Source organism: Patagioenas fasciata, chromosome 7 (assembly GCF_037038585.1).
Source record: "Patagioenas fasciata isolate bPatFas1 chromosome 7, bPatFas1.hap1, whole genome shotgun sequence".
Lineage (NCBI taxonomy): Eukaryota > Metazoa > Chordata > Aves > Columbiformes > Columbidae > Patagioenas > Patagioenas fasciata.
In genome coordinates, this window is record NC_092526.1 from 21,335,961 (window position 1) to 21,349,152 (window position 13,192).

General features: G+C 37.5%; 1 protein-coding gene across 2 annotated transcripts; it reads left to right on the forward strand.

Moving 5' to 3' along the window:
• The first annotated feature begins 599 nt into the window (after nucleotides 1-599).
• Nucleotides 600-13,018, forward strand: BBS5 (Bardet-Biedl syndrome 5). 2 transcript variants are annotated; one of them, XM_065841147.2, is made up of 12 exons: nucleotides 600-737; nucleotides 2,238-2,320; nucleotides 3,173-3,238; nucleotides 5,088-5,137; nucleotides 5,839-5,966; nucleotides 6,815-6,950; nucleotides 7,938-8,033; nucleotides 8,545-8,607; nucleotides 9,423-9,557; nucleotides 9,654-9,737; nucleotides 11,463-11,486; nucleotides 11,602-13,018. In XM_065841147.2, exons 1-12 carry the CDS (start codon nucleotides 676-678, stop codon nucleotides 11,701-11,703), a joined length of 1,029 nt encoding a protein of 342 aa, XP_065697219.1. In that variant the 5' UTR covers nucleotides 600-675; the 3' UTR covers nucleotides 11,704-13,018. The 2 variants fall into 2 exon arrangements, with proteins under 2 accessions (XP_065697219.1, XP_071667132.1); XM_071811031.1 differs by lacking the exon at nucleotides 7,938-8,033.
• The last annotated feature ends 174 nt before the right edge of the window (nucleotides 13,019-13,192 follow it).

The following is a 13,192-nucleotide window of genomic DNA, read 5'->3' on the forward strand; positions in this document are numbered from 1 at the left end:
AGCGTCTTCCGATGCTTCGTGTTTTTTCATTATTATTTGAAAGTGGCAGGATACTGCAATTAAAATTCAGATAAATTTTCGAGTTATTCCAAATTAAAAAGAGAATGATACACGGCATCTCGTTTAACAACAAACAAACAAACACAAAAACAGCAGAACAAAACCAAATCCCAGAGGATTTAGAGCTGTAACACACCGAGTCAGCGAGGGTTTTCCAGGTTCTAGGCTCACCGGCTGTACCGGGGGTGGGTTTAACGGTGGCTGACGGCGATACCGCTGTTAACTTGTACCAGACAAAACTAAGACGCGAGGAAAGGCTGCTATTACTACAAGTTCCAGCGACTCGGAGGACTCCGCTCTCCGGCACAAAACGCTCACAAACGCCAGGCCGTGGATGCTGCCGAGGCTGTGCAACCGCGCCGGCCACAGGGCCTCACGGCCAAAGCGGCGGAGGAGCCGGGCAAGCCCGTCCCCACCAAAACACAACCCGGTGCCGCCGCGGCCGCTACCTCAGCCGGGCGAGGGGCGGGGCCTGCGAGGGCGGGAGAGCGGGCGGCCCCTGCACGTGCGCCGCCGCAGCCAATCCCGAGCGCTGCGGGGGCGTGAGGCTCCACCCCTGTTGCCAGGGCGGCGCGCGCACTCGGCAGAGGGTGCAGCGGGCGGCGGCTGGCAGCCATGAGCGGGGTGCTGGACGTGCTGTGGGAGGACAGAGATGTCCGCTTCGACATCTCCCCGCAGTGAGTGTCCTGGGCCTGCCCGCTCCTCACAGCGGGGCTCTCGGACCGGACCGGCGCCTGTCCGTAGGCTGAGCGGTGTCGCCATTCGTGGCGCGGTGCATGCTGGGCGCCTTCCCCGTGCGGCGGGGCGGGGAGCGCGTTTACTTGGCAGGGCGGGGAAGGGCCTGAGCGGGGTTGGGGCGTTTTTGGTAGGCGGAGTCTAGTTACCGTTTCCAATCTGTGAAATAAGAGAAAATTAAAAAGAAAAAACACCGCAGGTTTCACACTGGAGGACCGAGGGAAGGGTGTGCTTTCCCCAGCCACCTGTAGCGTTGCCTGGCGCTGAGACGTGAAAACACACGGAGCTGAGGGGCTGTCTGGTCCTTCCCGGGCAGACGCTGCCGCCTCACTCCTCTGGGCCCCAGTCTCCCTAAGCCTCACCTGAGACATAACACTTCTGCTCTGGTTTCTGTGGAAAAACCTGCGTAGCTTTTGTAATGTGGACCTACAGATTAGCAGCTGGTTGGTGATGATTTTGAGGGTGAAGGCTTGAAGGTGTACTACCATGCTTGTCTCTCTCCCGCTCCTTTGGCTGTACTGAGAACAGCCCCTCAGACACTTCCGTCAAGTGTGCTGCCTGCAGTAATTTTAGAAATGTGAAAATGTATTTTGAATGTTTAAGTAGTTCTGGTTTATTTTGTTGTAGAATTGTCATGTGGACAGAGCCTTCTTATGTATTTTCTTTAATGCTAATGTTACTATTCTTGCTATGTCTTATATAATATATTTTGTGCTGTTCTGGTGATGTATTACTGAGTCCATACCTAGTGGCTCAATCCTGATCTCCAATGGAATTGCCCTCCTGGTAATGCATTTTTTTTCTGTCATGCCAATACACTAAAGAGTTTCGGCTGCTTTACACAATGCAGTTAAAAGATAGCAAAACTTCACAGTACATCTGTTGTTATGTAATTAAGTGGCTAGAGCAGTTAAATCAAGAAAAAAAAAAAATCGAAAAAACCCACCAAACCATACCATTTGCGGAAAATTTAGCAGAGCAGTTCACATGTGTGTATACATATGATATTTCCTTTGCTGGCATCTGTTCTTTCCTGACCCTAACTCCACTCCTTATGACCTAAAATTACAGCAAGAGGCAACGAACTCCATCCGTTAAAAATTATGTGAGTGCAAATTTTGGGGTTTTCCCTCCCATTTTCACACACCTTTTGCCTATTTTGGGGTATAGTTTGCTTGGTTACACTTGCTATGTAATTGTTTACTATTTTAATTTAATAATAAAGATATTAATATTTTTCATATGCCAGATGCAGTGATAACAATTTCAGGTATATAATATTGATCTGTGTGTATGTGTGTGTATATGGATTTTTCATTGTATGTTGCACAAAAAAAAAAAAAAAAAAAGGAGAGAGAAAAGTGAAGTGGGGAAATAAAAATGGCCTTCTTTTGGAGGAGAAATCTAATAAATTTTTCATTAGGTAATTTTTTTTCTTTTAGACAAATGAAAATGAGACCTGGAGAGGTCCTTATAGACTGCTTAGAGTCTGTTGAAGATACCAAAGGAAACAATGGAGACAGAGGTAATCACATACTGAGGGAAACTGTAGACTTTCTAATATTTAACCTGTATACGTTCCTGAAAGCCTTGTTGGGTTTCCATTGAACTCAATATCAATGGTCTGTTGCAGAAAACAGATCCTGCCTGTTTCACAGATCTGTCTCCGTTGGAGTACTATCAAATAGGATCTCCTGATCAAAGTTATACGAAGGTGATAATCTTGTCTCAGAATTTGTTTAGAATTTAAAGCCTTATAAGAATAATCCATTTATAAACATTGTGGTGATCTTTTGCTGTAATCCTCTTTAATGCTTAGTTTTTCCTAACCTGGTTTAAACTGAATCAGTAAGGAATATATATATATAGTATGCTAGGGCATTAAGCTGCCAGCATGCTGTGACCCTTCCTGGGGCTGGGTGTGCTGCTGTACAGGGTACACAATCAAATAAATTTGCATGTGACATAAAGGGGTGAGGTTATTTGTGAAGACAGCTGCGACAGTTAACTCACTGCCTTCCCCTTCTCCTCCCCAGAGCAGTTCTGCACTGATCGTGTCTCCACATTTTTACCTTAGACAGGTGGATGGGAAATCAGTACCTGTTCTTGGTTTAGTTTTGAGGAATGCTGGTGTATTTTAGAGGTTGTTTCATTTGTTTCTTGCTGGATTTTTTCTCCTAGCATTCGAAAATAAAGAAAAAGTGCTTAGTGATTTTCAGGGCAGGGGTGGGGATGTCCTGTGCTTTTCTTCTTTTTGCTGTCAGGTTAAGGAATATTCTGGTGTTTCAAAACAAGAGGTAACTATGTACCACAGAATGGAACATTTAATTTAATAGCAGTTATTCAGATTAAAAATATCTACACTCTTTTTTTCCAGGTAGACTGCTTGTGACAAATTTGCGGATTATTTGGCGCTCATTGTCACTGCCCAGAGTCAATCTCTGTGAGTATCATCTCCTGTAAAATTACTACAAATTTTGTGTTTCCTTTGTGGTAGCAAGCTATTCTTTCACAATCACATTGATTAAGGTATAGAACAGTAAAGTGTAGTTCTACTGTTCTGGAAAGTCTGAAATAAATGGTTACTAATGAATCTATTTCTAATATAGGAACTGTTACTATAATTTGTAGTAAAATCTTAAATCATTTCTCAAAGCAGAAGTTGAAGAGTACTTCAAACATATTTTTTATTTGGCCTGTGTGGGCAGGATTCATTTGTTATTCTAGAAAGAAACAAAAGTTTCTTCATACCTTGCTTCACTTGTTCTTGTTGCCACCTGTTTGTTCACATTCTGGACTGTCCTATAGTTTGTATTCCCCACAAGTACCTGCCTTTCCAAATTTACTATTGTAAGTTCTGAATAAGCTTCTAATTTTAACTATATGAGTATCTAGCAGTCTACCCATAATTAATTCAACTTGCATAAACAAGGCAGGACACACTTACTTTGTACACAAATTATTTCCAGTGTATTGTCCCCAGAAGCTAGTCAATATTGAAAAATGTGTATTCTGTTCATAATGTATACAAAATTATGCCCTCAGCCTGCTTGCTTTTCTGCATTTGCTATCTCATACATGCACACACATACAAGTGCACCTACACACACTGCTACTTTCATGTGTATTTATAAATTTAAAAAAAAAAGTTTGCTTGTGTATTTAAGTTTGAGGATAGACCTTTTTAGAGGAGATCACAGAGAAACTTATGGAGTAGTTCGGCCCTATAGAAACTCAAGGAAGTCTAACCTGTGGCTTTTAGAGTTTGAAATACTCTCTAGCTTTCAAGATAATGTATTATTTCTTATATTAAGATAATAAATTGACAAAAAAAATATTGGATGCTGCTTTCGACCATTGCTGTTTCTTTTAGTTTTAGACAATTTCTCATAAGCAACATAGGAAATAGTATTTTTCTGTTATTTTCATAAGTATTAATTCCATAAAAATTTAATATTGCTATGTATATAACTGCTGCCACATCTGAGCTTTTGGAGAAGCAAAATCTTCCCAAAGCAAATTCTAGTTGTCCTTTGATTTTTGTTCTTTTTTTTTGGAACAAGTCTGTGCTACTGTTGGTACCAGTAGCAGGGTTGTCATTGACATTCAGATTTAGCTCAGCACCATTTTAGTACATCCATTTGTTTTACAAAGAACATCTGGGATTGTTCCTGTTCTTATTTTGTATCAGAGCACTACAGCAGAAGAGGCAAAGTGGAATTTATAATTGTTTTTTCCTCTTATTTTTGTTTCTTGTCCACTTATACTTCCATTTTGCTGCTTTTTTCTTTGTCATGGCCTTAGCTCCTCTTCTACAAAATATTATATCCATGTAGAAAATTTTATTTATAAAGGTAAAATTTACAGGCAACATAATGATGAAACAGACCTTCTTGAGGCAACAGTCAAACATGAAACAAGGGAAATTCTGATTAGATATTAGAAGAAAAACGTTCACAATGATGGCAGTCAAACAGTGGAACAGGAGTGGTTGTGGTTCCTGGAGTGGTTGTGCAATCTCCTTCTTAGGAAGTATTCAAAACTGAAGTGGACAGTGTCTGAGCAGCCAAATGGAGCTGGTCATGCTTTGAGAAGAGCATTGGACTAAGGTCCTTTCCAGCTTAAACTAGTCATTGATTTTGTGATGAGGGCCCAGACCATTAACAATGATGTGTAATTCTCATAAATAGCATCCAAAGCTGTGCGACGAAATTCAATATTATACGTGCAATTTTGTCTATTTTTTCTTGTTCTCAAAACTGTTCTTTTTTCTTTCATCCCCTAACTTTTAGCTGTTGGTTACAACTGCGTTATAAATATAACTACAAGAACTGCCAACTCGGTAAGTTTCAAAAAATACTTTTTAAAATAATAAATGAAGCTGTATTTCATTGTTTATGCTTATTGCACTATACCAACAATAATCTGAAAATTTACTTGCAAGAACAGTAATAGAGTAGTAATGAAAGTTTAGTTTTAAAAGTTTACAGAGTTTTACATTCCTGTAGGACTGTGTTTTTAATCAGTTTCCTAAGGCAGTAGAACTCCTGTAATCGCACTGTCTGGTGATTTTGCTCCCCTCCAGGTAAGGCCAGCACCTCTTGGTTCCTTGTGTCTAAATTTAACAAAGGTCTAGAGAGGCACAGTTTTGTGCAAGAAAGCTCTCAAATACATAGCCTGAATTACATGGAACTGTGAAGCCATTTGTTTAGCTTGCAGCAAAGAACTAGCAGGGAGATTATATAGGTTCCCAAGGTAAAAAAGCCAAAAATTCTGTTTCAGTTACGATGTTGCACATATATAGCAGCCAAGCTTCATTAGTTCTACTGTTGATGGAACTGCTAGTTTCCAAAAAAAAAAAAAAAAAAAAAAGAGTTCATTTGAAGATTTGAAGACAGCAGTGGATCAGTGGTAGAATCAGGATTACAACTTTCAGATCTACTATTTAGAACAAGAATTTAGAAAATATGTCAAGATTATTTATCGCCTGTACAGTCAAGCTACGATATTGTCAAAATGTTAAATTTCTTTTTTTTCTTACAGAAATTACGAGGGCAGACAGAAGCTCTCTATATATTGACTAAATGTAACAATACACGGTTTGAGTTCATATTTACCAATGTTGTCCCCGGGAGTCCCAGACTCTTCACTTCAGTTATTGCTGTACACAGGTAACTAACTTAAAATAGTATTTCTTCATTTACAAAATCCAGTTAATTAAATATGTGGAATTAGTACGGCTGATGGGCTGAGTATATAACTGCCCAAATTTAGCATTCAGAAAACTTTACCAAAAGAGGAGAATGCAAGAATGGAGAGAATGATCACAAATTCTAGTAGATAACTGTGAATAATGAAAATTAATATCTGTTAATACCAGTCATTGATCACAGTTTATACACCTAGTGTGTATAAGCTATCAGAACAAATAAAAGTACAAAAGAGTGAATTTCAGTGTGCATTTTCTATCTATAATTTCTGTCTCTAATAATTTCCCATTACTTTGGACCATGTAATGGAAAGGAAAAACTCTGGTCAAAACTCTGACTGTGGATGTTTCCCACCTAAAAATAAGTCATCTGAATGAATGTGTCCATAATAAGTTACCATATGTCTCTATTGAAGAGCAATGGAAGACTGACATATGTATGTTGAATGTTTGTGACTTAACTGGCACTGAAAAATAAAGGTTTCCTGATGTCCATACTACATATAACATGAGACGCAGAAGACTTAGGCTTTGCAATAGAGGCTGGAACATTACTATCTTAAGGAAAATAAAGAAATAGTGTACACAATACAGGAGATCAAAACAGATGTCAAAAAACTCCCATTTAAGTTTAAAGATAATATCCTTAAGGAAAGCTGAAATATAATGGTTTAATAGTACTCTCATTTCTGTGCAACGTGGTGATAACAAAAGTTGAAAATAAACAACATTTCATATTGGTGCTAAAACAAACAGTAAAAACAATAGAAGACACTGAAATGATAATGTGTATTTTTTATTTTTTTGCAGAGCTTATGAAACTTCTAAAATGTATCGTGATCTAAAGCTGAGAAGTGCATTGATTCAAAACAAGCAACTGAGATTATTACCACAAGAACAAATATATGATAAAATCAATGGAGTTTGGAATTTATCAAGTGACCAGGTATAGTGAAAAATGAAACTATGTTGACTACTGAAAAGTTAAAATGTTTTGGCTTTCATTAAGCAGTTCTACTGCTGTAGTTTTGTAACCTCAAAGGAATTACCCTAAATTCAGTCCATCAGCTGATGCATGTGGAGAAGTTGGTCCCATATATTTGCTACTCAGTACAACAAAGTCTCTTTTTGGCAACCTGAAGTCTACTTGACTTGGTTAATATGCAAGGAACTAGACATACAGCTCCTGTTAAAATGGTATATTTATGAGCGTAAAGCTCTGTGTCATCCTGAAAGACAATCACACCGTTTCCAAAGTGCTCTGCTGAATATTTGTGTGTTTACGTGCGGCTTTGACTACAGTGTAAGACTGTATTGTCTTTTAATTACAGGAAATTGAAAACATTGGAATAGGAATCCATGTCTTAAAAATTGAAGACCTTAAGGAAAAAAATAGTAAACATATCTATTATTTTACAGGGCATTAGTTGCAAGTATTTCCCAGAGCCGTGAAACAAAATGGGAGCTGTTATTTCTGTCTGTGCAATTTTAGTCCAGAATGGAAATAGGATCCATCCTGACAAGCTGAAAAGTTCTTTCCTCTGCATTCCCTTGGCACACATCTCTACAATTGCCTAAGTTTAACCCACATGCCATTATACTTACGCGGTACACCAATTCCAGATCTGTACAGTTAAGAACACGCTCAGATGCTTCGTGTCCCATGAGGTCTGCTGTGCTGTGATTTGATCCTGCTTTGCTGCAGTAATAGGTACTCCCTGCTATTTTCACCACTCAAGTGCTGTATCCTTTGAAGATTGCTTCTTGCTTTCTTGCAATCATTAGAAGCATTTCAACTGGTTTTGATGGTAATGAATTGGGCTTTTACTGAATTAAATATGAAGTTGTTTTAGTTTAAACAGATAGCGGTAATCGTGTTTGGAAAAAAGGTTTCATACTTCAAAGCAGTTCTAACATACCTTTTCTTTAATAGGGAAATTTAGGAACATTTTTTGTTACTAATGTGAGGATAGTTTGGCATGCAAATATGAATGACAGCTTTAATGTCAGCATACCTTATCTACAAATCGTAAGTATCCTAAAACAATAATTTTCGGAATGAAGTGGCCTAAGTTCAAGTCTTCAGTTAACACTCTCAGCTCGCCAAAATTAGTACTTCACGTTCCACAGTCAGGGACGAATTTTGCCTTACCAGCGTCAGCCACAGGGTAGATTTCCATCCAGATCAATTGGGGGCTTTCATGGGCAGGTACAGATGCTGAAAATGGCTTGTATCTATAATTTTCAAACTGTTTATGATGATGCTTCGTGTCAGCTACATACACTGAGATTAATGACCTGTGAACCTAATGTTCAGAAATTAACTGTTACCACTTCTCATAAAAACATTTTTCCCTGAGGTTTCACTGGTTCTGATTTGTAATGGTAAGTGTGAAGGAATGCTGGTAGCCAAGCTTCCAGAACCAGTAATTGTAATTAGTACAGTGTAAAAAAAATATATATGAACAAGAGAAGAAGCACATTTTTATCAAGTAATTATTAAATTTTTTAACAAACAGTTTTTACCTCTTTACTCTCAGCGTTCAATAAAAGTAAGGGACTCAAAGTTTGGCTTGGCACTTGTGATAGAGAGTTCTCAGCAGGTAAGAAGCTTTAATAGCCTTTTTTCATTGTTGCTTTTTTATATATAATAGTTCTACAATTCTGAAATGTTGTAGGGCTACTTCTAAGGTACTTAGACTATCCTGTGTGCCCTTTTGAACAGAACTTTTTAAAAGTCCTCTTTGCACTGCTTAAAATGTCTGTATGTTGAAGTCAATATGGCTGTTGTGAGTTCAGGTTTCTCTAATGGAAGCAGCAACAAGCCAGTATGGCTAGTTAAAATAACTGTTAAAACCAGTGTCTTCTGACAGATTATCTTTGGGATCTAATTACTTCTATACTTAATCACTATTTTTAATCTTTGTCACTTGTGTATCTCTTTTGCTGTAAGAGACAAAATTATTTTTCTTCCATTTGACCTTAATCAGAAATGCTTTTAATGCTGATTTATTTTAAAGTTCAACCAACTGTATCTGAAAGCTTCTTCAGTAACAACATCCAAGATCTAACAAACTAAACGTTTGCTGAGTAGCTAGTAATAAATCATTAGTATCACTTCCGAATTTGTCCCACCCTTATTGACTGTTGTTTTTCTGTGTAAGAAGTTTGTTTCCATTTATATAATAAGGTAACAGTTAAAAGCTTATTTACCTCATAGAATAACATTGTTATTGTTTTTTATTTCATCCATGGGTTTAGTGGCAGAATGAAAATAAGATGATACCAAAATACAGATAATGTTTTATCAGCAAGCTGAAATTTGCTATCATTAAACTGCAAGTCTCCATCAAGGGGAAAAATTTGTTTAATAAGCAACACTAATAAATATATGTCTTTTATTTACTCTGTTATATAGAGTGGAGGATATGTACTTGGTTTTAAAATAGACCCCGTGGAGAAACTACAGGAGGCAGTGAAAGAAATTAATTCACTTCACAAAGTTTATTCAGCTAACCCTATATTTGGAGTGGATTATGAAATGGAAGAAAAGGTACTCCGCTCATTTATTTTAAATTAGATACAATATTGTGTTAATATAGATTAAAATGATAGATGGATTTACTTACTTCAATGCTTTAATTTGCAGCCTCAACCTCTTGAAGACCTTACAGTGGAGCATGTTCAAGATGATGTGGAAATAGAATCTGATGAATATACAGATGCATTTGTGGTAAGCTGCTCCAGAGAAAACTAAAAAATGAAATAATTCTTATTTAGTTATTCAATTGTAAGCAATATATAGCTGTAATCCTCTATTAAAGATAAGGTACAATGGAACTTTTTATATTTAAAACACACCTACATGCCTTTTGTTCAAAATCCTGATTACTATAGGACTTTATTCTGTGTATGGATTTTTAACTTTAGAACAAACTATTATTAAAAATAAATAGTATTAGATATTTAAAGCAGTAGTTGTATGTAGTTTTTCAACACACTAGGATCAGGAATAACTTGAAAACCAGCAGTATAATATAATCAAATACATTGTATTAAAACAAGTCTTCCTTATTTTGGAGCAGATTAATAAATGGTGATATCTATACGCTCAACCCTCACCTAAGATTCAAACTTGAAAGATTTTTAGAAAGGAAACAATAATTTTGAGTCACTTCTGGCAACCTTTTACTCCTGATAATACCAGTTTGCAAAACCGTATTAGTGTCTGTCTCTGAGTATTTCAGGAAAATTTACTTCTAAGTGCATTATATTGCCCAGGAGCTCGATGATCTTCCTTTTAGGAATTTCCACATTGACTGTGTGTGATTGACTGCACAGGTGGACTGCAGATGTTTGCAAGTGCTACCCTTGAGCCATTGACAGTTGACATATCTTAATTCTTCTCTGAAATTTGGTAAACTAGCAATACTAACACCAGTCTTATTTCCACTCTCTTCTTTTGCTATCATTATCGATGCAGATAAACTCTTACCTGTTCCTTTCTCTCTTTTTTCCTCACTTTTTGCCTTTTTTTCTGCTAGTTTCTGCACAGTCTTATTCAGCCTTCAACACAGTTGAAGACCATTTCCTTAAACGTAGGTTCTGTTTGCTCTATGGGTGCTTTTGTCACCTGGATTAGCTAACTGTGCTTTGCATATTCTAAAACAAAAACTGGAAGCTGTAAATGACTAGAAGGTGTAGAGGTTTGTACAGCTTGAGATCCAGTTGAGCAGGAAAACGCTTCCTTTGCTGACCCTTGCCAGTCCATAGGGGAAGCCGAAGCAAGATTGGGCTCTTTTTGGTAAACATGAAGATCTAGAGCCTGCTGGTCCAGAGACTTCTAGAGCTGTGGCTATTTTCAGATATATCTATTCCCGAACAGTTTGAGTCTTAATTTCCCCACACACAGAATGGGAAAGATTGTATTTCTTTCCCAGATCTCTGAGAGTAGAATAATTTAGTTAAGTGTTCAGTTACTCTGTGTTTATTTCTTAGATTATGCTGTTAACTGAATTTTGATATTACTTATATATTTTAAGTACTTTTTTGAAATTGAATAATAAATGCTGCTGCATGTGAGGCAGAAACGGAGGACGCTGTCAGCTTGCGTTTGTATTAACGTTTATTCCGTATAAAGTATTTGTCAGTGTGACAAATGGAACATGAAAATGTTACAGTTCAAAAATCTTCATTTATTATGATGGAAGATTTAAAGACTGGCATTTAATGAAAAGTACCATAATCATTAACTCCTGTTAGAACCCTTTTGTTACTTATTTAAACACAGGAAAAGCTTTCAGGTTGTTTATAAAACAAAAATAAAACCTATACAGACTGATTTGTTGAAGAAAACTTACCAAATATAGCTTTGACCCCAAGGAATTCTTAGGAGATTTGGTTTTAGACTGTATTTTTTTTTCTCAAGGTTGTGAAGTATTTGTTCGTTCTTTTGCAGGCTTACTTTGCTGATGAAAACAAGGTAAGAACATATTATTTCATATTGTCAAATTCATGTTCTTAAAATATGATAATCAAGTTTAAAATTACCTTCTGTTTTATTTTCTTTTCTCTCATATCTCTTGCATTCGAAAAAGCAACACGATGGGGAGCCTGTTTTTTCAGAAGAACTAGGACTTGCAATAGAGAAACTCAAGGACGGATTCACACTCCAGGGACTCTGGGAAGTACTGACCTGATTTAGGTTGGCATACCATTGGTTCCTGAGCAGGGAAAGATGCTCATTTCTTACTGGGCTGGTGAGATCTGTAGAAGATAATTTAGAAATACCAGAGCAGCAGAGAAAGAACATGCCAAGGCTAAAGAGCAGGTGAATATTATATAACATGGCCTCAGGATATGTCATAAAGGAAAGATTATTCAAACCCCTTATATCTGTAAAAGCTTTTTCTTTATGGCATTGTTTCTGTAAGCAGTGGGAGGACAACCTATAGCTCATATCTGAAGGGGTGGGGCCTACCTCCTGCAACTCCAGAAGTCCCGCCCTTCCTCTGGTCACATGGTACAAAGGCCAGTGAGGTCCCTCTCCTGGTCCTGTCAGGTTATAAGGACCTGAAGTCCCTCCTCACTACATGCATGGTAGCTGCCATTTTATTTCAGCCACCATTATGCAAAATGGTGTACCCCACACGTTTTCATCCTCCTTTGTGATTTGCTGGCCCCAGGTTTTGACACATTTGTACCCTGGGGGTTCTTAGGCATATGATTGGCAGGACCAGCCGCCCCTGCTTCCCCCAGGAGCCCATCAGGGCAGGAGGACCCCCCCAAAGCAACACAGGCTCTGCCATGTAGGGCAGTGTGTGGTATATACTTTGATGCTCAAGTTAAAGTATTTGTTTGTTTATACAGAGCGATGTACTTTCCCATAGTGATTATATTTAAAGCAAATTTCCATAACTTGTTTAATGTTGTGCAAAATAGAAATATCATAATATGCAGAACACTTTGTATCTAGGCATACCGGCTGTGTCATTGCTGTGTTACTAGTAACTTTGACAAAAAGCAATACTGTACCAAATATTCATTTTTTATGTCTTATAATTTCGTTAAATGTTTAGCACATATAATTCCACCAGGTACTTAACTGTAATCCTCATATCCTCATATGGTTGGTTTTTTTCTTTCCTTTTTTTTTTGGCTAGAGCACTGTTTGTAAGGAATGATCTAGAATAAGTCGGACACACAAGTAACTTGTGTCTGAGTCATTAGACCTTTATGATGTTATGTGTTAGAGAGAAATGAGTCATTTATTGATTAAAGGAAGATGCAGCTGTTACGTTTTCTAGTGAGATAAGGCCTCTGCGCTCTTTTCTATAAGTGGAAAAAGTCAAATGAGCTTTCCTCTCAGCTGTTGTTTTAGCAGCTGACTGTTAAAGTAACCGTGGTGTGAATATCATTGTGGTATTTGTAGAAAATCTTCCAAGGTATATATTTTAATGCAATACTATCTATATTGACAAGCAATCGTGATTTCAATAAACTTTGATAATGTTATACCTTGTTGTAGATCTTGCATTCAAATAGTTGTGTTTTGATCCTGTTTCCATTACATTCAAATAACATTTTACTCTATGGGTAAAAAGCATTCTCTATATGGGCAAAATACAGTCCTTCCTCAAGGTACATTAAACAACTTAGATTGTCAAATTTGTTTTGGATCTGCATTAC